General features: G+C 42.5%; 1 protein-coding gene across 2 annotated transcripts in view; it reads left to right on the top strand.

The window, feature by feature from the left end:
• The window catches only part of AUTS2 (activator of transcription and developmental regulator AUTS2), a 1,176,422-nt gene that overhangs the window by 822,801 nt on the left and 326,769 nt on the right, over positions 1–26,852 (top strand). For both annotated transcript variants that reach the window (XM_037814365.1, XM_037814366.1), the window contains exon 5: positions 5,454–5,483. In XM_037814365.1, the coding sequence (XP_037670293.1) occupies positions 5,454–5,483 (30 nt within the window). The remainder of the gene's footprint in view (positions 1–5,453; positions 5,484–26,852) is intronic.

The raw sequence follows: 26,852 nt of genomic DNA, 5'->3' as shown, positions 1-26,852 counted from the left end.
TTCACTGGAGCAAGGGATGTGTTTGGGTAGTACTCAAAGTATGGACTCAGACCAAAGCCAGTCCCATGAGCATTTGTCACTATCAGTGGTAAGGTTCGTATGGCAGTTGGAAGTAAGCATTTGGAAAGTCTTAGAGCAATTCAATGGACTAATTTTACATCTGTTGACTCTAATAATTAAAAAGTTATATTTTATATGTTGTTTTTCTTTTTCATTTTTCTAGTGATTTATTTTTTATTGTACTTTACAAAAGTATTAGTTCACAGAGCATTGGAAATTAAAGAAAATAGAACAACAACAGAAAAACAGGTCCTTCACCACAGAGAGCTTGAGAAGCAAGCTTTGTTTTCGGGGAGTGGTGGGAAATGTAGTTGGAAGCAGAATGTGAAGAGGCTCCACTGAGACTTAGAAAATGCACTCTGGTCAGTAGGGACTTGGATTAGAAAAGAAAGAGACAAGTTCCTGGAAAGCAGTCACTAGCGTCTTGAAATAAAATCAAATCGTGAAGTAAGGCAGTGGCCATAGTTGTGGAGACGGAAAAGATTGAGGAAGTAGAGTTGATAATGCAGGGTGAAGAGAGTAAGAGAAATTTGCTCATGGATGGACTCAAGGATAATGAGACTCTTTGGCGTATGCAGTTGAGTGAAAGTGTGTGAATGTTATTAATCAAGAACAGCATGGGAGAGGGCCAGGATTGGGGTGAGAGAGGGTGCTGGGCCTGGATTTAGATGGATACTTGAGTCTGGGGTGTTTATGGGGCTTGGGGAGAGGAGGTGCAGCAAACAGAAACATATGTTAATAATAGTAAGCATTTATCATCTGTGCACACTATGCACCATGCGCTGACTTAGGTCTTTACGTGTATTAACACATTTTATTCTCACCATCTTATGCTATTGTTGGCCACATTTTACAAATGAGTAAACTGAGACACGGAGAGTTTAAGTAACTTGCCCAAAATCACATGGCTGGCAAATGGTGGGCTTAGAGATTTTGTGGTCTCAGCACATAAATGGTAGATAGAACCAAGGGACTGGTTGAGGACTCCCCTGGAAATCATATGGAAACAATAGAACTGCAAATGCAACTCTGGGGAGACAGTGACATTAAAGAATATGCAGAAAAGGGAAGGCCATTAAAAGATACTAGGGAAGAGCACTATTGGTAAATGTGTACAAAGGGAAAGATTCCAGCATGTTCACGTAGAAACAATCTAAATATCCAGCACAAGGGAATTTTGTTGTTGTTACATTATGTTATAAGTCATGCCATGGATTGCAGTGCAGCCTTTTTTTAAAGTGATATTGCAGGGCAAATTGTATTGATTAAACTAAAATATTTGACATGTTCTGTGAAGAAAAAAAAGCGGGTTACAAAATAGTAGGAAGTAATTTTTAGTTCTTGAAATAGTGTATATGAAGGGTCAGAAGGAGTTTTATATTTTCCCTTTAAAAAAAGGACTGGAAAGAATTATACAAATATGTTAACAGTGTTTACATGTGGACGGTAGGTTTATGGATGATTTTTTAAAATGTGTTCAATAAACATGTATTAATTTTAAAAAGGAGGAAATATTGGTTGAGTGGCTTGGACATTTGAAGAGTTCAAGGGGTGGGCCTTGCCTGGGAAAGGACAAAAAGTGCCTCCAACCTTTCACTTTTTTGTGAAACTAGAGGGAAGAGAAGGTGACAGTGAAGTTGAGTTGTGGTATGTCGGAATGGCTGGCAGGCACTCAGGTTAGGAACTAGTCCCTTTCAAGTTCTGCATTCGAGGCATATGGCTTGGATTTCATGGCTCCTATTCCCCGTTTATCTGTGGGGGTTTGGGTCATGTCTTTTCTGCAGGATGACTGACCAAGAATTCTTCCCTGCTTATTGTATAAGGGCTAGTTGTGCCTTTTTGTTTCTTGCTTTTAAAATGGAGGAAAATATTTTCTGCTTTCCACAAAGGACTTTGAAATCTTGTCTTGGAGATACTCTGTCACCTCAAGCTGGTCGTTAGTGTGCACCCTGTTTGCTAATAAACCAAAGCAAGACCCCAAGGTCAAAATGCTTAAAGTGGTCAAATCAGCTGGGACCCCGTTTCTGCATTTGTCATGCCTTTTCTATTTCCCAGCCTCATGCAGAACATAAACCTGAGTCAGGAGGTGGTTCAATGTGAACGCTCGTAAATCGGAGTAGGTATCTAGGGATCGGGGAGCGGACACTTCTTCTTTCAGCCTTTGAAGACCAAGAATCATTTGGCCCAAAATCCACAACATATTGAACTTGGGGCGTGAAAGCCGTACAGTGTATGAAATGTGAATTCAAGGCCGTGAATCCTACCCACACCAACTCTATAAAACAGCCTCCCTTTTTCATCAAGCAGGCCCATAAACTGCTGCCAGTGAAGCAGAAAGACTCCTTAGGACTGGGGCTCTCTTTCCATCTGGGGTTGTCAACAAACCCCCTTTATGAGTGGAATAGACCTCTTGTATGTGTCGAGCTTCTGGCTTTTTACAGAGTGTGCTAGGAGCCAGGCTAGGCAAATGTTAGATGCTGTTTGCTGAGTGCATTTATTGCCTTTGCATAATTTATGAGCTGGAGGGGTTGACCATCATTCGTCTCTGCCAGGGGCTGGCACTCGCGGCTCCAGAGAGCAGAGCTGTAAATTGGATGGTGCGCTCCTGCTGAGCTCACGGCAAAGTCCCCGGGTCAGTATGGGAATTTAATACCAGAAATGGAACTGTTTTCTCGGCGCACCATGTGGGCCCCAGCGCAGCAGAGACTGTGTTGGCAGACTCGGCGACTGGCCGCGCCGAGGAGCTGTCACTCACCCGGCGTGTTGTGTGGGGAGCCTGTGCATTTTTAATCGGCTTGGCATCCGTGCTGCTTCCATAATGGATACCAGTAGGTCTCAGTTCTTCACCATATGCTTAACTCTGGAGACAAGGTGCTTCTGGGTATATCAGTAATTACTTGATGCAGAATTAAGTGGACCTTGAAATTAGAACTGGACTGTTGGAAAGCAGGAAGCTTAACACTTTGATAGAAATAACCGTTCCTGGGGACATACTGCTGTTAGGCTTTGGGGGCGGGGGGTTCTTTCCCAACTTCCCCACTCCCGTGCTCTCTTGAGCACACCACCTCCTTGGGGATGTGGGCAAATGCTGTGCCACAGCCTTCAGCTGTCATTGATTACCTCACGAGGAGAGCTGTGAACATCTGGGAAAATGAGCCTGCCTGGCAAAATACTCTTCTCTCCTCCACACCCCTCCTGAATCGTGCTCCGTCACTCTTGAAAATGTGCCCAGAACTTAGGAACTTCAAGGAGTGTTTAATTAAAGGCAGTGGAGGAAGCACACAATCAGGGGGACACTGTGGTTCCTCACTCCTCCTGGTCCAAGCCTGCAAAGTCTTTCTCTCACCCATGTTCCTTCCTAACTTACTATAACTCAACTTTGACTTATTATAATAGAGAAATCACTCATCAGGCAAAAGAATGTAAATGTAGACAATCTGAGATTAGAAACTTGAAAATGATGCAGTTGTACTTGGTTAAATCGCCATTACTAAAAATCTGATAACCCATGGCAGTGGGAGAAGAAGAAAATGTTGTGACCATCTGGTCTACTTATAGGGCTGTGATGCCTTAGTCCAGAAAGAGGAAGCCGTCTCCAAATTGTGCTTTAAAATAGCAGGATGTTTATTTAGATGCAGGTTTTGTTTCTTTTAATTGGAAGCACTGTGTTAGTGGCTTTAAAGACAAGGTGACTTACTGTTTTCCGAACAAAAATGTCCAGAGGTGATCTGTTCAGTGGATCCCTTGTGTCAGGCTTTTTCTTCCCCTGTGCTCCACCGTCTTGTTTTGATATTTAGGCTTTTTTCCTCATTTTTTGCAAGATGGCTGCCATAGATCTAGACATCACATCCTCACAAAATCATGTTTAAGGACAAGAAGCAGGGGGCTGCCGATATTTTCCTTTTATGAGGGAGAGAAAAAAGTTTTTCAGAACCCTTAGCAGACATTTCCTCAATTCTCACTGGCCAAAAATGGGTCTATGGCCACTCTTAGCTTCAGGGGAAATTGGAAAAGAGAATATCTGGCTTTTTCAACCTCAAAATGTCAGGAGAGGGTGCAGACTAGGGAGAAGGAGGTTGTGAATGGCTGTGGGTGTCTAACCGGCAGTGCCTGTCCTATGAGCATATTTATTTCCTCTTTCTGTTTGTAGCTACATCAACCCCCGTGTCCAGGTGGCCACACTAAAAATCCTTGGCATCGTCCTAGACTCATCCCTCTTAACTTGCTTCCCATGTCCAGGTGTTATGAAGTCCTATTGGTCCACCTTCAGAGTTGCTCCGCCATCTGTTTTCCTCCCTTTCCCAAACATGGCACCATTTTGGTTTAGGCAGTGTGACAGTTGTCAGCCTGGTCTCCCTGTGACCTGTTTCCCCACAGGTTTCCCACTCTCCTTACCCCGTCCCCCGGAAGAATTATCTTCCTGGAGTACAGCTCTGAACACACCACACCTCTGCTCAGTGTGTGTGTTCCAGCTCTATCTCTGCTGCTAAACTGGAAGCTATTTTAGGGACAGTCCTATGTCTTTGTTGTCTGAGGGTTATTGAGTGAATAATGGATATATTTATCAACAGAACATTTACTTTAACAAAACACAGACTGGTATCATTATTTTATCCAAAATTAGAAAACAAAACATTCTTGATTTTTTTCTTAATGTTTGTGTTCTTTTTTTCCTTTACTTCTAATGTGGAACCCAAAGCTTTGAGATAATTGTCATTCTCTAGTTATCCCAAACCCAGCTCATAAATGGAATTTGAAATCTATTAGATATGTGTGAGTCTACTGCCCTGAAGTGTATTTTTTCTCCACATTGTTGATTTGTTACCCCAACCTCTTGTCCTTGGCATGTTTTCTGCAGGAAATGTTCCTTCTTTTCTCTGGGCCTCTATACCTGGGGAAAGACAGCCACCATAAGTGGTGAGCCTTGCCCACTTGATCTGTTTCCTTCAAAGTCCAAATAAGAGAATGTAATGCCTGTGGGGTTACCTCTTTTCCAGATATAGCCATTCACGTTAACCAAGGGGAAGACATCTCGATTAAGAAATTAATTTTAGTCCGAATCACATGGAACGGTCTGGATTCCCTTAGTCCTGTGACAGGGTTGACTCCTAGGTGGGCCTTCTCCGTGCAGAGGGAGCTGCTCCCTTCCATGAGCACCTTGCTGAGCGCATCTCAGGAAGGGCCACAGAGCACAGGCATCAGGGTAACCCAGTGAGCAACTTCATGGCATTTTGCTGCTGATTCTGTTTACCAACACGTGAACTGGAGAAAAGCTTTCTTTCCAGCTTAGCATTTCCTATTTTCTTTACTTGTTTTGCTTTTTTTTTTTGGTATCAAAAGCAAAAACATGCTCAATCCTTGGACTAACCCTGTTCTCTCACCTTCATTTTCAGTGCGACAGCGACAGTGACCAGGAAGAGAAGGTAAGACCCCCTCATGGGCACAGCCCATGGCACACTGTAAACACTGGTTCTCATGCACACAGCTTCTGGGCGGGATCTAGCTTCATGCTCACAGCACCCCTTCCCTTCTGGGAAGACGGGCAGTATTCACACAGTGGAATTTCCTGTGATAACACACAACATGTTTAATTTGAGAGGTCTGCTTTTTTAAGCAAACCCTTTAATAAATTGCATATATAGGACACTGTTTTCACTTTATGGAAGATGACTCATAGACTAAAAAAAAACCTTTTAAAAGAGGAAGTTATTTATTTTAATAGTCTTCTGATTTTTTTTTTTTTTAACCTATGATTGGAACATTCAACTTACTCTAGGTATTATGTCGTATCTGCATTTATTTTACTGACCCATATGCGTCTTCCTGCTTTTCTGTACACATTAGCCTTCTTGATAGAAATGTTAAAGCCCTGTTTTATGTCTGTTCCCAGGACTCTCGTTTTGGGGTGGGAGGGCGGGGGTGGTCAGATGGGAGCGGGCTGGCCAGGTGGGCGGGCGGTTCCTCCAGCAGGCTCGCACTCGGTTTCAAGGCTGTCGGTCACCGCAGCCTCTGGGTATCCAGTTCGCCATGGATCAAGAAAGGGAGCTTGATTTTTGAGCCACCAGAAGATTGGATCACAACCTGGTAAAGTGAACTTTCCGCTGCCTGAAGCAAAGGGATTGTTCATCTGTTTGGGCTTTCTTTCTAGCCGTCTCAATCCCCAAACCTAATTTCTTTCCATTTGTACTGCTGCCCAATGTATTTTAAAAAGAGATGCCCTAATATCATGGTTTCTGTATTGCTTGGCACCAGAAGAATGGACTAGTGCCCTCTTGCCACATTTCTGAATCTCTTGATGCATAGCCAGCTTTCCTGAGCCCTGTTCTTTGACTTTCAACTCCTTTGTGCTTGTAGATTTTACTCAGCATCCTGCAGTTAGTGTTTAGTGGGATCTTTCCACCAAGCCCAGAATTTTTCCCTCCTCCTCTGCTGCCTGCCTTGAAGAGAGATCTAAAGGCTCTTGTACTGTACTGTCGTTAATTTGAATTCAGCATATGTAGCCTGTTATAAAATGCGAGACATCATCATTTGAGCAGGTCAAGCATATTCAGATGAAGACAAATGGTGCTTATTTGATTTCCTTAAAATCAGGAAATGAAAAAAGTGCTCTCTGGAGAAATCATGTTCTGCCTGACTTGGATGATAGACCAATGCATGTCCCCCAGATAAGAACGGGCTCTCGCCTTGAGGTTTTTATCTCTGAAGGACGGCCAGGACTGTCAGCTTGCTGACATGTGCATTATCCATGTCATTTTAAACAAAGTGACCTATGGAAGGGTGCACTGTGCTGTGACATGGTAATGGGCTGTTGGATGACAGCGAAAGTACATACTGGAAAGGGGGCTGTAGATTATTCTTTTGTTTAACTGACAAGTAGGAGCGTCCTTCCTCCAGGCTCCGGGAGTCTTAGCTCCTTGGAAGTAAGTCCCCTGCTGTCTCAGCCAGCCAATGCAGTGGGTGCCAGGGGAGTGTGGACAGCAGTGGTGGTTCAGCATTTGAGGTGTGGTTGCTGCCCCCCCAACTACCCAGCCACGTCCGCATATGGCAGTCGTCATCTGGGAGGGATGGTGCTTTCTGACCCTGCCAGGAGTGTCTCCTGGGGAGATATACTATATGCGATGGTTGGTGTCACTTTCCAAATCTGTGGCTCTTCTCCAAAGGGATGAAACTTGTGTGAGGTTTCACAACTGAGCAGACATTCTTTCTTGAAAAGGAAATGTGATTTCCAAAACGGTCACTGCTTTTGAGCAGTGGAAGAAGGTGGTAAGGATGCACAGTTTTCTGTTCCTGGTTAGTGTTTTTCATCAGTGGTCTCCACCTTGGCTGCACATTCATGTCACCCAGGGAGTGATGATAAAAATCCTGATGTCCAGGCTCCATCACAGACCAATTACCAGAGTTTCTGGGGCATCTAGAACCACTGATCTAGAAGATCATCTAACCCTGGAAATTTCTAGGAGTAAACTAAGCTCCCTGTGGTTATCAGAGGGAACGCGGGGGCAGAGATACTTCCTATATACCGAGAATGCCCCAACTGGTCCCCTCCCATGACCTGAATTCTTGGGTTTTTGCTGCCTGGGTTTCTACCTCAGAGTGCAGGAAGAAACCAAGTGTCAGGCTAGAATGATGGGTGGTGGGAAGGTAACCAGCACCCACCGGCAAGTCCGAGAGAGCGGAGGAGACAGGAACGGGAGAAGGCACCAGCGCTTTCCCCTGGTGTGTGGTGCTCCTCTCGCCTCGGCTGCCCCAGGTGTTTTTCATTGGGACTGCAGCATCCTCCAGGTCCTGCTCGTTCTTACCTGGCACTCACATCATCTGTCCCTGCCCTGCCACAAGGCATTTCTCCAGAGGTTTCCCAGAGGCACGATCAAGAACCTGTAATTGCCGTCGTGACTGCCTGGCCCCGTTATCATTAAGACTGTCAAGCTTCCCCTGTTGGACTGAGATTGTCTGGTGTCTGCCACCAACTTCCGCACCACGTCCCAGACTTCTGCTCCGTGTCGGTGCCTGGGCCCCCCTCAGAGCCCCAGCACTAGCCAGGGCTGCTCGGAGGATTCACATTCGAATCTGAATTGCTAATGGTGGAAAGATGCCACTTGGTGTCCTGGGATCCTTTCAGCAAGCCCCACCAGGGATGCTGTTGGAGGCAAAAGTGAGACTTCTAGGGGACCCACTGGGTTTTCCTCTCAAAGACCTGTCATTCTCTTATTCCGTAGGGATCTGCAGAACCAGCAGTCTAAAATTAGGGTACTGTATTTCACACAGCTGACTGAATTAAGATAAACTCTGCTTTCCTCTGATACGAAGCTATAATTTATTAAATGATACCCTTACTAATTAATGTGGAAGTGACTGGGAAATGGGCTGAAAAGCAGAGCTTTCCATAAGCGCAGGAGACATTCTTGCGCATGGAAAAGGCTTTAATGAGACAGCAAGCAAAACATCTCTTAGTCTCCCCTCCCAGCCATGTGAATGCATTTCACATTAATGTCAAAGAACCTGGAGGACTTTTCTGAAAAATAGAAATTGGGCGGGGAATTAGAGAAAACTGTGAACACCGCATCTTGATCAGCCTTGGATGTGGGATTGTTCTTCGTTGTCGTTAGTGCAAAAAAAAGAGGCAGCGCTTGGCACCTTCATCACCCAAATTAAGCAATTATTCCAATCCCCCACTCAAAATGATGTGGTATCACGAGAACAAAGAGGCAGTGTGCATATTTCCACATATTTGGCCTGTATTTTCTTTTATTTCCTCGCTTTCTCTACCACTGGCAGCAGCCCATTCTGCTAAGAAACACCCCCTATTTAGTTATGAAGTTAATGTAGAGATTAAAAGTAATTCTGTCTCCATCTACCCACTTCTTTTGTATTGGGTGGGCCTCATGACAGAGCTACTTGGAAGGTAGTATTAGCCAGTGGTCAAGACCTCAGGCCTCAGAATCTGATGGCCTAGGCTTGATTCTGTCTCAGTCCCATACTACTCTGTGGCCATGGACAAGCAACTTAACCACTCTGAGCCTCGGTCTCCTCCTCTGCCAAAAGGGAGTGCCTGATCCATGGAAAGTGCTCAGTAAATGTTAACTGTCACTAGTTTTACTTGAGGTGAAGTGAGAGAATCACTTGGAAAAGAGAAAGGCTGTCACCCTCTTTGGAAACTCAGGGCTCTGCCAGAGAACCTGCCAAAGAATCTGAGATGTGATTTTTTTTCCACTTGGAACTAGAGGTTCAGCCTTCATCCCCAAGGGTACTTCTTCCTGATACAAGCTGAACAGAAGGTGTTCTAGTTTGCTACTGCTGCCGGAATGCAAAACACCAGAAATGGACTGGTTTTTATAAAGGGGGTTTATTTGGTTACACAGTTATAGTCTTAAGGCCATAAAATGTGCAAGGTAAATACATCAACAATCAGGTACCTTCACTGGAGGATGACCAATGGCGTCCGGAAAACCTCTGTTAGCTGGGAAGGCACATGGCTGGCATCTGCTCCAAGTTCTGGTTTCAAAATAGGTTTCTCCCAGGACGTTCCTCTCTAGGCCACAGCTCCTCTTCAAAATGTCACTCTCAGTTGCTCTTGGGGTGTTTGTCCTCTCTTAGCTTCTCCGGAGCAAAAGTCTGCTTTCAACAGCCATCTTCATACTGTCTCTCATCTGCAGCTCCTCTCTCAGTTCCTGTGCATTCTTCAGAGTGTCCCTCTTGGCTGTAGCAAGCTCGCTTCTTCTGTCTGAGCTTATTCAGTGTTCCAGTAAACTAATCAAGGCCCACCCTGAATGGGCAGGGCCACACCTCCGTGGAAATCATCCAATCAGAGTTATAATCTACAGTTGGTTGGGTCGCATCTCCATGGAAACTCTCAATCAAAGAATTACAATCTAATCAACACTAATATGTCTGCCCACACAAGGTTGCATCAAAGATAATGGTGTTTTGGGGGACATAATACATCCAAACCAGCACAGAAGGGTTGTTAAATTTTGAGGGGTCCCAAGAGTATTTTTTAAACTTCTTATCCAAACATGAGGCTTTCCTCCGGCACAGCCTGGAGCCAAGAACAAGCATGCTGTCCTGGAAGGACTGAATGGCAGCTAAGTGCATGATACAGCCCTTGTCCTTCAGCAGCTGTTACCCAATACAAAACACCACTGGTTCCCAAATACCCATCACAGAAAAGAGGTTCAGATTCAGAATGTCTGGGGTGGGATGAGTGCGTTTCTATTATTTTTTATTTGAAAGTTTCCTAGTTGTTGTTTGTTTTGTTAGTTGATTTTGTTTTTGCTTTGCTCAGTATTCTGTTAATGAGATTCATCCATGTTGTTGCGTGTGGCGATGTTTGTTCATTCTCACTGCTGTATGTTATTCCACTATGTGACTACACAACTCTTTATTTATTCATTCCATTAATGGATATTTAGGCTATTTCCAGTGTTCTGCTACTACAAACAATGTTGAAAAAAATCCTCGTTTGCAAATTGTTCTGTATAGCTGGGTATCTATATATCTGTGTTATCTGGCTAGCCGTATCTTTCCCTCATTTTTCTAGTTCTTCTTTAAAACAGATTCCTAACAGTACAACTGCTGAGTCACATGTATGAACATTTTACATTTTGTTTTTGTCAAATTGCATCCACCTTCACCCCTAGCTCCAAGGTCAACAGTAGTAGCAATGCCCATTTCCCTAGACCCACTGGTTTTGAGATCCACTGCCTTATAACAAATGCCAAAGAGAAACATGCTTTCCCCTTAATTGACACTCTTGAAATTTTGACTGCTTAAGAGAAAGACTTGAAAGCCATAGATATATTGTGCATTTGTGTGCACCACGTAGAGCTTGTGGTTATAGAGACATGTATGCATGACCGTCTCCTCAGAGGAATGAACCCCTCTCCTTCTCCTAAGGAATGTTTTAATATGACTCCCTATTGCTGTCTCCTCCCTCTGGGCTGTGTAACAATAGCAGTGACTAACTAGAAGACGTTGTTGGGTTCCTGTGATTTGCTCACCAGTGCCCAGGGCAGCCTGCTGGGAGACTGGCTAAACGAGAACACTGTACCACTGATTTTCCACATCAACACCCCCCGCCCCCCATATAAAACACATGCATACACTTTTTTTTGCATGTTCTAATTCTTTAATTCATGCTAAAATTTGTTGTGCTTAATCATTTTGTGTTCATTTGTGGGGGGTCAGGGTGGGGACCAGGGGTAGGGGTGGCTTCTAAGAAAAGCAGCAAGAAAACCAGCAGAAGTTTATATTCCTAACTCAACACAAACCACATGCCTAACTTGGCTCATGAAGAACTCAGAAACTGCTGAGATGTCAAACCGAAGACTGAGTGTGTGGTTTGTGCTTATAGTGGAAGAGTCCCATCCCTTGATTGGCCACGTTTCACACTTGGTAAAATTTGTGCACCCTCAGCAACATTCCGAAAGCAGAGAAGGCTTTCATTATTTTTGGGACATCTCCTCCCTTGGTTTTGAAATAGGACATGATCTGATCAGGAGACAATTTAGGGATGCTGCCCAATTTTGCAGGTAGGGAGATGAATTTTTTACCTTCCAGAGTTCATAACAGCAAAGCAGCCATCACCCCCAAAAAGGACAGGGATCCACGTCATTCTTGTTTTCATATCCTCAGCATTTTGCATAGTGCCTGGCCCGAATCTGGTGTTCAGAGTGGTTCAGTGTCTTGCCAGATTTGTACTTGCTTTCCTGAATTTTCATCTCCAAACGGAGGGGACAAGTGAAACAAATCCAGAAGACTGACACCAGAACTTGTATGCACCCCACAACAATCCCAGTGCTTATTTCTGGACCTCAGCAAATGCGGGGTCCCTTCATCAGGCTTCTGTATTTCTTTTTTTTACAGTTTTATTCTCTGCTAAAACCATTCTAAGCCATTTATAAATTTCTTAGTGCATCTGGGCATTTTCTACACTTCTTGGCTGAGTTTCAAGAGCTTTCCATTTTGGATGCCTAATCTCTGTAATGCCCATCCACTCAACCTCTTCTTAGCCCTCCAGGATTATGCCTGGGTCAAAATGACATTTTATTGTTCTTCCAACATCATCATATTTCCACTTGGCTTGATTACATTATATCCATCCAAAATTCCTGTTGATACCATCCTCGCAAAATTATTTTAAATCCTCTCTCTCATGAAGTTCTTCTCTTTTCCATAACATTTTCAGGCCAAACCAAAAATTGCTTCACTCACATTGAATGTGTATGTAGAATAACTGTCCTTGACTACCATACCGTACACCTGAAAAAAAGAGGTTATAAATGAATGAACACATTCACAATTAAATACAAATCAACACATGCAAAATAAAGAAATACTCAGAAGTCAATGGAAATCTGTCAGACATCTGCAGCTCGTCTAGAGTTTCTTGAAAAGAATAGAGAGAAGAAAGAACAGGGTCTAGGTGGTCTGTTGTTCGTAGCAGGTTTGGGTGATGGAGAGGGAAACTCAGAAGACCAGGTTTCTGATTTCTCACTAACGAGCTGTGTGGCTTTGGGCAAGTGACCTGACGTCACTGAGCCTCAGTTTTGACTTCGGTGAAATGAGGTTGGATTCAATGATCCGGCACTGACTACGTAGCCATTCAGGTAGGCCTCATCAGCAGGGCAGAACCCAGAAGGAAATGAATATGTGATTGTCTTTTCTCTTTGCCAAGTTGGAAAGAAGATTATACAAGGATTGTCTCCATTCTTTCTTATCTCTCACATTCCTAGAAGAGAGTAAGTATAAGTCATTCTGGCACATCTGTGTTGACACTTTCAAATAACTAGAGGAGAACGAACTTGATTGGTAATGAGTGTCAATGGACCTATGGAAAGTTTTCTTCTGGAAACGTCTGGGGGTAAATACAACATGTTCCTAGATTCCCAAAGAGGTTTTGCTGCTTTCTCTTGGAGTGAGCCATTGGCTTGGATTTTATGGATTACCTGAAGGGAACGCTGCAAAGCCAAGGAGGGTTTGGTGGAGGTGATGGCTTTCAGCCTCATGAAATTGACCATAAACCCTGAGCTACTTGAACAGCAGGAAGGTCGTGAGCATAGACATTTGTTGTTGATTACTGTAACCACGTTGTATGTCAGTGTCTTCTGACAGAGTATAATCTGGGCTATTCTTTGGATGTTGGAAGAACTGTTTTATTCTGTACTAGGGTTGGACATGGTTTCTGCCTTCAAAAAAGACATAAGATTTTTTTTTTTTTTGGTCTTGCACATGTGCATTTATATGTGTATGTGGTTGCCTCAGTTAATTTCACCTTAGCAACTCCTAGATGGTGGGATAGTTACAGGCAGTTGTTCCTCATAATTGTGCCATTCTAGATGTAATGAAGATTATTTCAATATTAGGATATACTAGTAATTAGCCTAACAGTATTTTGCAAAATTCACAAAATTCAAGGGATGGATGGATTGATCCATTTTCTTTTTCTTTTTAACAAAGTTACAGCTGGGAAGATCAAATGGACCCCATTCTATACATCATGGATCTTTTCCCTATTAATTCTTATAAGAATCATGTGGGAAAATGCTAGTTGTAGATCTAGATGACATATCCAGTTACTTAACAAATAGCCAGAAGCAGTTTGCCTCATTGGTGTTCCAATCCCAGGCTTGGTTCATAGTCTACCAAGTATATGAATATTGCTGGAAATAGTGAGAGAGAGTATTTAAAATAAGGTCTGACAGGAACCCCTGGGATGGGTGATTATAATACCAAAGGGGCTCAGTTTGGGCTTCTTCTTTTCTTTCTAGGACCCTTATGATTCTTCAACTCCCTAATTTTTTGGTCAAAAAATGTAGATGTTACTAGTTTCTTGGAGGTAACAAACAAAGGAGATTAGAGACAATAATAGTAACAAAATAATAATAAGCAGCAGCACTTCATATTGAAGAGAATGTTGTATTATTAAGACAGTTTTCTAAAAGTCGTTTTAAATGACCTGCTTAAATATTTATTGTGGGGCTCTGTGTGTCCTCATACACATCACTGTTGATCATCTGCAATGTGCCAACTCAATGCTAGGTCCTTTCAAGGACTTTATCTTCTGAAGAAGGTGTCATCATTTTATGAATAAGGAAACTAAAACTTAAGAGCTAGTAAGTGATGGACTGAGGAACAAACTGTCTCAAGATTCTGGGATCTTGGCTCTTTTTCCCATATTATACTGCTTCCCTGCACATCAGGATAAGTTGGGATATGCCCCAGAAGTGCCATTTGAGAATCCTGGCCCTTGTCTTCTCTGTGCCTCACCCTCCTTGTGCTACAGGATACCTGGATTGTATCTATCTACCTACCCTAACCCCACCCAAACAACCCTACTAGCTCCTACAAATTCAAACATGGCAGTTGCTCAGTAAACATTGGATGAATATAATTTAGGTCCAGTGACAGCTTAGATTTACAGGCTCTTCTCAATTATGACCTTTTTTTTTTTTTAATCTGGGAAGCAGTTGTCTGAAGTGAAAGGTAAAGTCTATAAGGTATATGTTAACTCTTACAGATGTGCAGCCAAGGCAGCTCTTGTGGTCCACCATGATTAATTAGGGATGCGAGCTATACCTGCTGGTGCACCGGGCCTGAGCCATGTTTGGTCAAGAAACTCGGTCTTCTTTTGCGTGGCTGTGTGGAAACATTTACTGTCTTATTAAATCATAGGCTTCCAGCAAGTGCCTGTACGTAGCGTGTGCCTAGTAGCTGCCTTATAAATATTAGTGTTATACCTGGAAATTGCTTTGTGGATTAGCTAAGTCCCAGGGAGGAAAAGGGACTTGCCAGGGTCACCCAGGCAGTGTGGAGATAGCTGGGCTGGGGACGGGGGAGTTTCTGAGCTTCCCAGTCTGGAGCCTCTCACATCCCACGTGCTCCCTCCAGGCTGTTTTCTTCTTCTGCCAGCATGTAGGAGAAGGGCCGATGGTGTCACAATGGTTCCTGAACCACCTCCAAGGTGGTTTCCCACTGGATCGTCAGTTCACCCCGGGTTGAAGCCCCTGCGCTTCAACCCCAGACTCTGACTCTCACCCTCACGGGGTTTTTCCTTCTCTGGCCACAGATGCTACATGAGGTGTTCCTGCAGCCCAAACGGTAGTAAATATCTGAAGCAGCCATGTCCCTGCTGAAGATTATGTATTTGCCACTAAGGGGAGAATATAGTGTTTTATCGGCTGGAGTGCGTGCCGGCTGAGCTGATTACGGCGCAGCACTGTCAACCAATGATTTGTCCTGTCCTTTATCATCTGTGTCACTCAGCAGTGTGCTGGCGAAGGGAACAGCTCGCCCCCTTTCCTTTTTTTTTTTTTTTTTTTTTTTTGATACCCATTTCTTGTAGAAAATTTGTATTTACTTTGGGAGTGTAATTTGTTCCTCATGGATAATGTGACCCTGAGCGGAGCTGGATCATGGGTTAGTTGAAGTGATATTTTCCGCTAATGGTAGTCGTACATCATTGCTGTCAGCTCGGGTTAGGAGGCAAGCACATTACAGCTCCATTTTACCTCTGCAGGCATCTGGGATTATTTGCCATAACCGAGTATGACATGACTGCACTACAGAGTGCATTAAAATTTTACTGGTTTCTCAGACAAGTTCCCTGGCTCCAGTGTGTGCTTCAGGCGGGCAGTCTGATGGGGAGCCCTGGGGCCCCAACATCCTGCTCAGAGGTGCTGCAGTGGGAGTGACCCAGGCAGGGGCTGCTCTTGCCCTGAGGGAGAAGCCAGGGAAGGGGGTGGAGGGGAGCCAGCCTGCAGGGGCGAGTGTCTCTGGACGTCCCAGACGAGCATGTGACTGGCTGCCTGGTGCAGGAAAACAGTGGCTGACCACAGTGCCCACTGCAGTCTGCTCACTCTCCTTGATGCTTCAGCCCCTGGGGTAGATTGGACATTGGCTCCTTCTCTGAACAGAGCTCAGGGTAAGCGCACGTCTCTGCCAAGCCTTGGGCTGATTTTTATTTTTCTTGTCTGCTTGTGGTCAAACTAAAGGAAGGAAGCCTGGGCCTCGGTAAGACAGAAGACAGGTTCATCCATGTGGCTGGGCTGAGCCTGATATTCTCACAAACCCAGTTAGAAATGGGTGGTAGCCATTTTAAAGACATTTTTATTATTGAGTCCTACCTAATGTTTACCAGGTCATTTTGCACATTAGCTTGTACAGTTTTGGGACAAATCCAATGAAATGTAGGTATATTTACCCCCATTCTACTTGGGAGGAAACTGAGGTGCATGGAGGTTAAATAACTTACCTACATCATATTGCTAATAATTGGCAGAGATGGGCCCCATGTCTCTTATTCAGAGCTCTCAGACTTCAAAGCCTGTGAGGTTTCTAGTGTTCCAGACTGTAGAGAGATAATAACAATTATCATTTAAATAGTACTTTATGTGCTTTGCATATATAACCTGTCTAAGCCTCGCCACAACCCTAATAGGTGGATACTAGTATTATCTCCCTATTACAGGGGTGGAAACTGACTTGCAGAGAGGTTAGATACATGCCCAAAGGCTCGCACCCAGCAAGTGGCAGAGCCAGGTCTCAAACCCAGGTTAGGTTGTCTGGGGTCACAGGCCTTGCTCCCAGCCACTCGGCTGCACACCGCCTCGTGCCACATTGCAGTCAGCCCAAGGCCTGATGAGGAAAGCCCAGAATAGTAACATGTCCAAATAAAAGGAAATGTTTGAGGAGTATTTTTTCACTTTCTATTGTAACTCAAACAAACATACAACAAAATATTGCTCAAAAGAGAGTCTCTGTGATGAGTTTTAATTAAGTGGTAAGTGCCGTTTGCAGTTAGCCCATTACTTGCATGCAGATGGTGCTTCCAAGGTGCTTAAAAGGCATTTGCTTTAAACTCACTACCCTTCCCCCTACGTGAGACGTGACTCCCAGGCGTTAAGTCTCCCTGGCAATGTGGGACGTGACTCCCAGGGAGGAGCCTGGCCCTGGCATCGTGGAATTGAGAAAGCTTCTTGGCCAAAAGGGGGAAAAGAAGTGAAACAAAATAAAGTTTCAGTGGCTAAGAGATTTCAAATAGAGTCAAGAGGTCATTCTGGAGGTTATTCTTATGCATTGTATAGATATTCCTTTTTAATTTCTAGTGGATTAGAATAGCTAGAAGGAAATACTTGAATCTGTTGAACTGTAATCCAGCAGAGTTGATTCTTGATGATGATTGTATAACTGTATAGCTTTTATCGTGGGACCGTGTGATTGTGAAAACCTTGTGACTGATACTGCCTATATCCAGTGTATGGGCATATGAAGAATAAAGAAAAAGTATATATAAATAATAGGGAGGGATAAGGGGCATGGGATGTTTTGGGTATTTGCTCTTTTTATTTTAGTTTTTTTTTTTTTTTCCTTTGTTTTGGAATAGTGAAAATGTTCTAAAATTGATTGCAGCGGTAAATGCACAACTATATATGATGATACTGTGAGCTATGGATTGTATACTTTGGATGGATTATATGGTGTGTGAATATATCTCAATAAAATGCATTTTTTTAAAAGGAGCATTTATTTAAGGGTAAGCAGTCACTCTAGCAAAATGCTTCCTATTTTAAAAAAATTTCCTTACTGAAAAGACAATAATAAACTTATGTTGAATCATGTTCTTTGAAAGGACAATATAAGGTAGTCTCCCAAAAATGAGTGAGCTGTAGATCAGGGCCCACAGACTGTCAGCCAGAATAAAACGGTCACAGATTCCATAGTGGTGGGTTATGGGTGCTGGACACTTGAATGTACACAGGCATCTCCAGCACAGACATTATCTTTTCTTCTGCCACAGTAGACCTCTCTTTACCCCCTCTATCCCCCTCATCTCCTCTTCCAAGCTTGAGATGTTACCCCTCTGGATAGAAGGGACAAGCTGCTCTTACCATTGGCTGTGTGCATAGTAAGGCCACAAATTCATAAACGTACTCAATAAGCCACACATAATATGAGTTATACCCCATACCTTCAGGGCAGTTTTTAAGATGCTGTAACAGAAGAGCCATAGCTAAGCAATTTAAAATTACGTTACCGCATGAAGAATGGTGCTCCCCGTCTCAGTCTCCACCTTGGGCTCACAGTCACACACATTGATCTTCTCTGCTAGATGGCAGGAGGTCCAGGGGACTGACCTTACCCTCTCCCCTGGCCTTGGATCCAATCACTCAGGTAATAAAGGAGAAGAACAAAGGTATTGATCCAGTCATGAAAAGTAATTATCCCTCTCACACGGTCTGTTTAGAATGTAGCAATAATTTTCTTCAGGGACAGCATGACATCACATGCGATTTACTTTGCTTAAGTAAGGTCACACTTGTACCCTCACCCCTTCCGGAACCTCTAATGATATATATAGGGAGGCCCACTGTTAAATAGTTGTTGCAAATTCAGGTTTACCCAACAAATCAATTTCATAGCAATTATTCGTTGTATAAAGGGATTCATCCACCTTCCATAGATAGGTAAAATATTATGTGATCTCCACATGCATATGAATATATACTTAAAACAGAACTCTAAGAGCCTTCATGGAGTCTTTGGGGTCATTTTTAAACTCTTAAGTTTTATCACTGTATCTTCCTCCTAAAAAAAGAAAAAAAAAAACAAAACTTAACTTTTAACAGCTTTGGCTGTGTTTATGTTAGCAGGGTTTGTTTTTTAAAGACTTTTTTTTTTTCTTTATTTCAGGTGACAGAAGTTAAACTCAAGCTCACAAATAAGGAACTGTATAGGCTTTTAAAAATTAAGAATTGGAACAGCCAAACCATAGGAAGGGCAGAGAGCAACTGGACTTGAGAAACATGGAACACAGAATTCAGTGTACTTAGGATTCTTTCTCTCTTTGTCTTGTCTCTACCTCTTTCCACCTGTCTACTTTATTCTTGATTGTTGCTGAGACTTGTTTTCTCCTGTTAGTGGAAGTCATGACCCATCCTCCTGAGCTTTTCACCTTTCAGCTTCAGCCAGTGGGAGAGAGACTGCCTCTCCTTTACCATTGCAGTTACTAAAACCCAAGGAAAGGATTCTTCCTGGCTCAGACTGGCTTAGGTGCCAGAGGGAGGTTCTCAGGAAAGGACTGGGGATCGGCTTACCTTCCATCAGTTGCTCAGGCCTGGATCAGCAGCTGTGACTGGAAAGACTGAGCCATGTTGTCCAAAAGGCTCCTCTGGTGGTAACTCTGTATATGGCTGGAGTGGGTTGAGGGTCCCAGAGAAGTGGGGGTTGTGCAGACAGCTTGGCCTAACCTCCCAGGCATTTGGTTAGGCACTGGCACTTCTGCCTTGCTAGCTGTAGAAGTTGTCTTTATCATCCAAATTAGTTCTTTTTAGTGAACACAGGATCTGAAAGATGAATGCATTTTTACAATTATATGTATAATATGTAATTATATTTACCCTCAGTGTTCACAGAATCATTTTAAGTACTATTCTTGTTTAAGTTAAGCTCTCAAAACCCATAGAAAGACACAAGAATTTACATGTATTCAAAATAGGCCATAACTCAAGTTGTTTTAATATAGTAGCTGATAAAGTTACTCTCTAAGTATAAGGCAGCCATTCTGAGAGAAACAAAGGTCTTTCAAGTCACTGGGAGGCCAGTTAGTGAATGGCTTATCTAGGGTACAAAATGGACCTACTTATTCAAGGATTGCGGTCATCCCAGAGTACCTAATTTGTACTACTTATGCTAGAGCGGGAAACCTTGCTGAAATGATTTTCCTAAGATTGGACAGTAGTGAGCTTAGTCATTTATTCACTCACATTTCATTCAGCAAACTTAGCTCTCACTATGTGCTCAGCCAAGCGCTGTCCTGGGAACTAGGGATGTAAAGATGACAAAGATATAACAAGCCTTCAGAGAGAGAATGGTCTAATTGAAGAGCAGGCTGACGTTCCTAGATGAATTATAAGACCCCCATGATATATGCTGTTTCAGAGGAACGACATGATGTCTGAATGTACGGAATTGAACCGTACTCTCTAGGAGAGTAGGCCTTTGAGTTAGATCTAACTGAAACACATGGATGTAAATGATTACTGAGTAGCAAGGATAGTGGCGATGATGGACAAAAGGAATATTATTTACAAAAAGCGAAGAGTTAGGAAAGGCTTAGCATATACAGAAGACCATGAGGACTTCTGTTTATGTGGAGGAGGGTTTGTGGTATGGTGTGAGGGGAGTTGAGACTGTACATGTAGGTTGAACTCGGGCCTTGAATGGCAAGACAATAGTTTGGACTTGATCCGGCACGGAGCCCATTGAGTGCTGTATCTTGGTGAATGATACAACAGATCTGACTTTTTTGCAGGAAGTTCTGGCAAAGGTGTGAAGGACAGGAGGGACTGGAGATAGAACTATATACATTGTGGAAATATATATATAACATAAAAAAATTGTCATTTTAACCATTTTTAAGTGTGCAGTTCAGTGGCATTAATTACATTCATAGGGTTTTACAACCATACCACCATCTATCGTCAAACTTTTTCATCACCCCAAACAGAAACTCTGCGCCCATTAAGCAGTAACTCCTCAATCCCTCTTCCTCACAATATCAGGTAACCTCTAATCAACTTTCTATGAATTTGCTTATTCTAGATATTTCATATAAGTGGAATCAAACAAAATGTGTTCTTTTGTGTCTGGTTTATCTCACTTAGCATGTTTTCAAGGTTCCTCCATGTTTAGCATGTCTCAGAACGTCATTCCTTTTTATGGCTGAATAATATTCTGTTGTATGTTTGTACCACATTTTGTTTACCCATTCATCTGTTGACAGACACTTGGCCTGTTTCCACCTTTTGGCTGTTGTGAATAATGCTGCTGTGAACATTGGTATACAAGTATCTGTTTTTAATTCCTTGGAATATATACCTAGGAGTAGAGTTGCCAAGTCGTCTAGTAATTCTATGTTTAACTTTTTTAGGAACTGCCAAACTGTTTTCCACAGCAGCTACACCATTTTATATTACCACCAACAATGCACAGTGTTTCCAATTTCTCCACATCCTTTCCAACACTTGTTATTTTTTGTTTTTATAATAGTCATCAATGAACCTTTCCGGGTTTGATTTGCATTACTCTAATGACTAATAATGTTGAGCTTCTTTTCATGCACTTATTGGCCATTTGTATTTTTTCTTTGAAGAAATGTCTATACAAGACCTTTGCGCATTTTCTAATTGAGTTGTCTTTTTGTTGTTGAATCTTAGAAATTCTTTATATATTCTGGATAGTAAGCCCTTATCAGATATATGATTTGCCACTATTTTCTCCCATTCTATAGGTTGTCTTTTCACCTTGAGAATGTCCTTTGATGCACAAATGTTTTTAATTTTGATAAAGACCAATTTATTTTTTCATTTGTTGTTTGTGCTTTCGGTGTCATATCTAAGAATCCTTTACCAATTCCAAGGCCATGAAATTTTTCCCTTATGTTTTCTTCTAAGAGTTTTATGGTTTTAACTCTTATGGTTATATTGTTGGTCCATTTTGTGTTGATTTTTGTATATGGTGTGAGGTAGAGGACCAACTCCATTCTTTTTCACATGGAAATTCTTTTTTCTCAGCACCATTTGTTGAAGAGACCAATCTTTTCCCCATTGAGTGGACTTGGCACACTTGTCGAAAATCAGTTAGCCACAGACATGTGGATTTATTGCTAGACTTTCAATTCTATTCTGTTGGTCTGTATGTCAGACTTTATGCCAGTACAACACAGTTTTGATTATTGTCTCTTTGTAGTAAATATTGAAATGGAAAATGTGAGTCCTCCAACTTTGTTCTTCTTTTTTCAAGATTGTTTTGGCTATTCAGGGCCTTTTGCAATTCCATATGAATTTGAGGATTGGTTTTTCCATTCTGTTAAAGGGAAAAAAAAAAGAGGCTGTTGAGATTTCACAAGGAATTGTGTTGAATCTGTAGATTACTCTGGGTAGTATTGACATTCTAAACAATATTGTTTCCCAATCCATGAACATGGGATGTTCTTTCCACTTATTTAGGTCGTCTTTAATTTCTTGCAGCAATGTTTCGTAGTTTCCAGTGTACAAGTCTTTCACATTCTTGGTTAAAACAGGTAGAATTTGGAAGCATTTCTGAAGTGTAATTATCATGATTTTGTAACTGCTGGTTCGTGGGACTTAGGGAGAAGAGAAGTCATGGATGACTCAGGCTTCAGGTAAGGATAACCGGATGAGTTCTGATGATGCCATCAGTAAGAACTGAGAATGGAAGGAAACAGTAGATATGAGTTCGGAGAGAGGCTTGCAGGACCCTCAGCTGGATGAGGACAGTAGAATGTGCATGTTTTCAGCGCAGGAGAATGATCAGAACTGTGGGTGTTTCTCTGGGAGGCTGGAAGCCACCTAAGTATGGAAGACAGATCTGTGCGAGTGAGTGGGAGCCCCGCCAGAACATCTGGATTTTGTCTGCATCTAATTTAGAAATAAATATATATGGTAATGATAAACATTAAGAACAAAATAACTGTGTATTAATCCTAACACCGAATGTTTGTATGGTTTTTTTATACTTAATGTGTTAAAGCACCATACGTTCTGACATTTAAACCTCATAACAAAAATCCTGGATGAGAGGATTTTTAATCTTCATTTTACAAATGCAGAAATTGAAGCAGGGAATGAACTGAAACCAAATACCCAATGCTTTGGTGATAATACCCCGATGGCTTCTCTGTGGTCAGTATCGAGCTATCTGATCACCCTTAATGTTGCTATTTTAGCATCTAGCTTCCAGTGGATGCACCACTGTCTCATTTCTATCCTCAGATTCCATAGCATTCGTTAAGGAAGTCAGAGAGGAATCAGTAATTCCTGGTAATTCGACTTCCTTGCTGCGGGTCTGTAGCTGAGGAAGCTGATTCACCTTCCTTGAACAAGTGCAGGATCAGCCGGTAGTAGAGAGCGTGGGGATTTACAGCAATAGGCCTGGGACAGCTGTCCAGGGGGCCTGGCTGGCCATGGCCTGTCAGAACTGGAAGGGCCCTTAAGAGACCAGCAGCCCAGCCCCCACACAGCCATGTGAACAGGCAGAGGAACAGAGCAGCTTTGCTGGTGAACAAGCAGTCCTCTGCTTTGGGTTGCTCTAAGGTTTTAGTCTACCAGGCATGAAGGTAAGGTAGGGGGCTGCTCCCATCGGCTGAAAATCCAGAAAGGAAAATGAATACAAGCAGAACCATTTTACCCTTTTTCCCTTTCAATTTATCTCCCTTTCAATTTATCTCCCTCCCCACTCCCTGAAATTGAGATGAGATTGTGTACAGAGAGAAGAGCTGGATTCTTCACCATTCTCCTCATTCTTCTTCACTTCGAAATGAAATAGTGTGTCTCTATACCTACTGTGAGTCAACTCTCCAACTCTTCAGAGATAGCTGTTGTACCACACCTTAAATTCCAACATTAGGATAATCCTTTAACAAAACATGTAGTTGTTTGTTTTGAAATGATTTTACACTTACAGATAAGTTGCAAAAATACTTCAGAAAGTTCCTATATGCTCTTCACCCAGCTTCCCCTAATGTCAATATCTTAGGTAAGCATAATACAAGTATGGAAACCAGGAAAATTACCATTCACATGACACTATTAACTAACCTACAGACCTTATTCAAATTTCACCTCTTTTCCTATCATTATCCTTTTTTTGGTCTAGGATTTCACCCAGTAGCCCACACTGCATTTAGTTATCATGCCTCCTTAGTCTCCGTCCACATGAGTCAACGCCTGAGCGTTACTTTGTTTTTATAATCTTGACATTTTTCGAAAGTCCAGGTCACTTCTTTTTCAGAATACCCTTCCTCAATTTGGGTTCACCTTATGTTACTCCCTCTTAGACGGAGGTTATGCATTTTGGGCAGGATTACCATCAAAGCAATGCTGTGCTCTTCTCAGTGCTTCAGATCAGGAGGCACATGACATTACTGGGGATGTTAACTTCCATCACTTGGTTAAGGTGGTGTCTGCCAGGTTTTTCCATTGTAAAGTTGCTATTTTTACTTTTCTCATTAAGGATCTTGTGGGGAGATTACTTTCAGACTATGCAAATACCTTCTTCTCACCATACTTTCACACACTAATTTCAGTATTCGTCAATGATTTTTGCCCTCAATAATGATTACTGGGTTCTTTGCCTAATGGTAAGATGTATGATTTCTATTTTTATTGTAAAATATATGTGACATAAAACTTACCGTTTTAATCCTTTTCAAGTATACAATTCAGTGGCATCAATTACATTCACAATGTTGTGCAACCATCACTATCTATTCCAAAAGTTTTCATTACTCCCAACAGAAACTCTGTGCCCATTTAGCAATAACTCCCCATTCTTCCCTCCCCAAGCCCTGGTAACTTCTAATCAACTCTCTGTCTCTATGAATTTGCCTATTCTAGATATTTCATATAAGTGGAATCATACAATATTTGTGCTTTTGTGTCTGGCTTATTTCACCCAACCTGATGTCTTCAGAGTTCTCCATGTGGTAGCAAGAATCAGAACTTCATTCCTTTTTATAGCTGAATAATATTCCATTGTATGGATAGACCACATTGTGTTTATCTGTTCTTCTTCAGTGTACACTCAGGTTGTTTCTCCCTTGTGGCTATTGGAAATAACGCTGCCAGGAACAGTGATGTGCAAGCATCTGTTTGCATCAAGATGTGCTTTTTTTTTGAAATGCAGTTTTACTGAGATACATTCACATACCATACAGTCATCCAAAGTATACAGTCAGCTGTTCACAGCATCAACATATAGTTGTGCGTTCATCACCACAATGAAGTTTTTGAACATTTTCATTACTCCAAGAAATAAAAATGAAAATAAGAATAAAAATAAAAATAAAAGTATGAAAGAACACCCAAAACATCTCATACTCCTTTTCTCCCCCTATTATTCATTTACTTTTTATCCCCCTTCTTTCTACTTATCTGTCCATGCACTGAACAAGACATGCTGTTAAGCTGTCTTAAGGCATTCTATATCTGGTTGAGCTACTCATGATAGCCAGCCTGTTAATAGAGGAAGGGGATAAACTGCATTCTCCAGACCAGATCAGAGTTCTGAGAGATCTGGACCCTGTGGAAGCAAGACAGCCTGAGGTTCCTTTGGGTGCTGGAGATTCCTAGATGTTCTGAGACGGCAATCCCAGTCGTATCTCGGTAGTACTGTGTGAGCTTAGACAACATGCCTAATGCCTTAGAGCTGCTGCTGGTTTCTTGTTGTTGATGTTGTCCAATCTGGATATAAAACATCTTGAATGGTACAGTACATATAAAGGACTCAGTCCTTTCCACCTGGTTACTCCTGGTGGCCCCCTACCAGGGCCCTCCCCTCCCCCTGCCAAAGCTAACCCATATTAGCTGCTTGATGCACTACATCCATGTCCTACAGCTCCCCAGGAGCAGACCTATTGGGAACTGAAACCCAAAATGAGTATGTTTTGAAGAGGCAGAAGAAGATCAAAGAGATACGAAGCATGAACATGTCATCAGTCAGTGAAATTCAGAGAGGAATGTCCTGTAGAGAATCAGCTGAAAGTCACAAAATTTTGGAGAATTGGGAGATATCCAAAAAGCAAAAGTGGTGGTCTCCCAATGGAAAATTGATATCAAAGACAGCCTTTATACTCTATAAGTAGGTTTCCTCCAAAGTTTCCTTTCCACTAAAGCTCTGATTTTCCTTTTTGAGGAGGTTTTTAATTAATTTTCTGTTGGATTAAGTCCTATTAAGTAGTGGATTAAGTCTTTTTAAAAGTTCCTTCTCCAACCTCCTGGGCCCTTCTCTTCCTCCCTGCTCTCCTCCCTGCTTTGGTCTCACAAACCCACAAGATGTTCTTTACACTGTTTGCCAAAACGGTCTCATGAAAGCTTGTGTGGTACATACCAAGGAGGTGCGGCACTCACCGACCCTGGCTAAGCGTTCTAGGACCACACTGTTTGCTTTAGGACAAAGGGAGCTAAGAGGACCTGGCAGATGTCCACTCTCAGTGAATTTGGGCTTTGGAGATGGTGTATGAATTAACTGCCAGTGAAAAATGATAGGGTGAAGTGGGGGAGGGTGACGTCAGGGAGCCTTCCCAGCATCTGTGGATCACCAGAAAACACACTTTCTATTAAGTATATTTTATGGTCAGAACTGGGACAAATGCTTATCAGACCTTCTTGAGTGTGCCTCAGTATTACAGAGGTGTGGTATATAAGTTAGGACGTGTCCAGCTGCAGTATCAGAATGCTTGACGAACAGGGACTTTGTCAGTGTATTCATGTCCTATGGCTGCTGTAATGAGTTAGTACAAATTTCATGGCTTAAAACAATGGAAATTTATTTGCTCATATTTTTGCTCAGAAGTTCGTCACCACATTCACTGGGTTGGAATCAAAGTGTGGGCAGGGCACACACCCTCCAGGGGCTCTAGGGAAGCATCCATTCCTTGCCTCTTCCGGCTTCTAGTGGCTGCATTCCTTGGCTTGTGACCACATCGCTGTTCCTCTTTTGTGTATCTAACCTCTCTTGGTGGCTCTCTTGAAAGGATACCTGTGTGACAGCATTTAGGGCCCATCCAGGTTATCCAGGAGAATCTCTTCATCTCATCATCCTTAACTTCATCACAGCTGCAAATACTTTTTCCATAAAAAGTAACATTTACAGGTTACAGGAATTAGGACCTGATATCTGTGGGGGGGCCCTATTCAGCCTAATGCAGGCAGAAAACAATCATCTCACCTCCCAAGTCTGGAGATGGGGGTTCCCGGTTTGGTGCAGCAGCTCCA

This window comes from Choloepus didactylus, chromosome 21 (genome assembly GCF_015220235.1).
Source record: "Choloepus didactylus isolate mChoDid1 chromosome 21, mChoDid1.pri, whole genome shotgun sequence".
Lineage (NCBI taxonomy): Eukaryota > Metazoa > Chordata > Mammalia > Pilosa > Megalonychidae > Choloepus > Choloepus didactylus.
The sequence above is the reverse complement of the archived record's forward strand: the minus strand, read 5'-3'. Positions and strand labels throughout refer to the sequence as shown.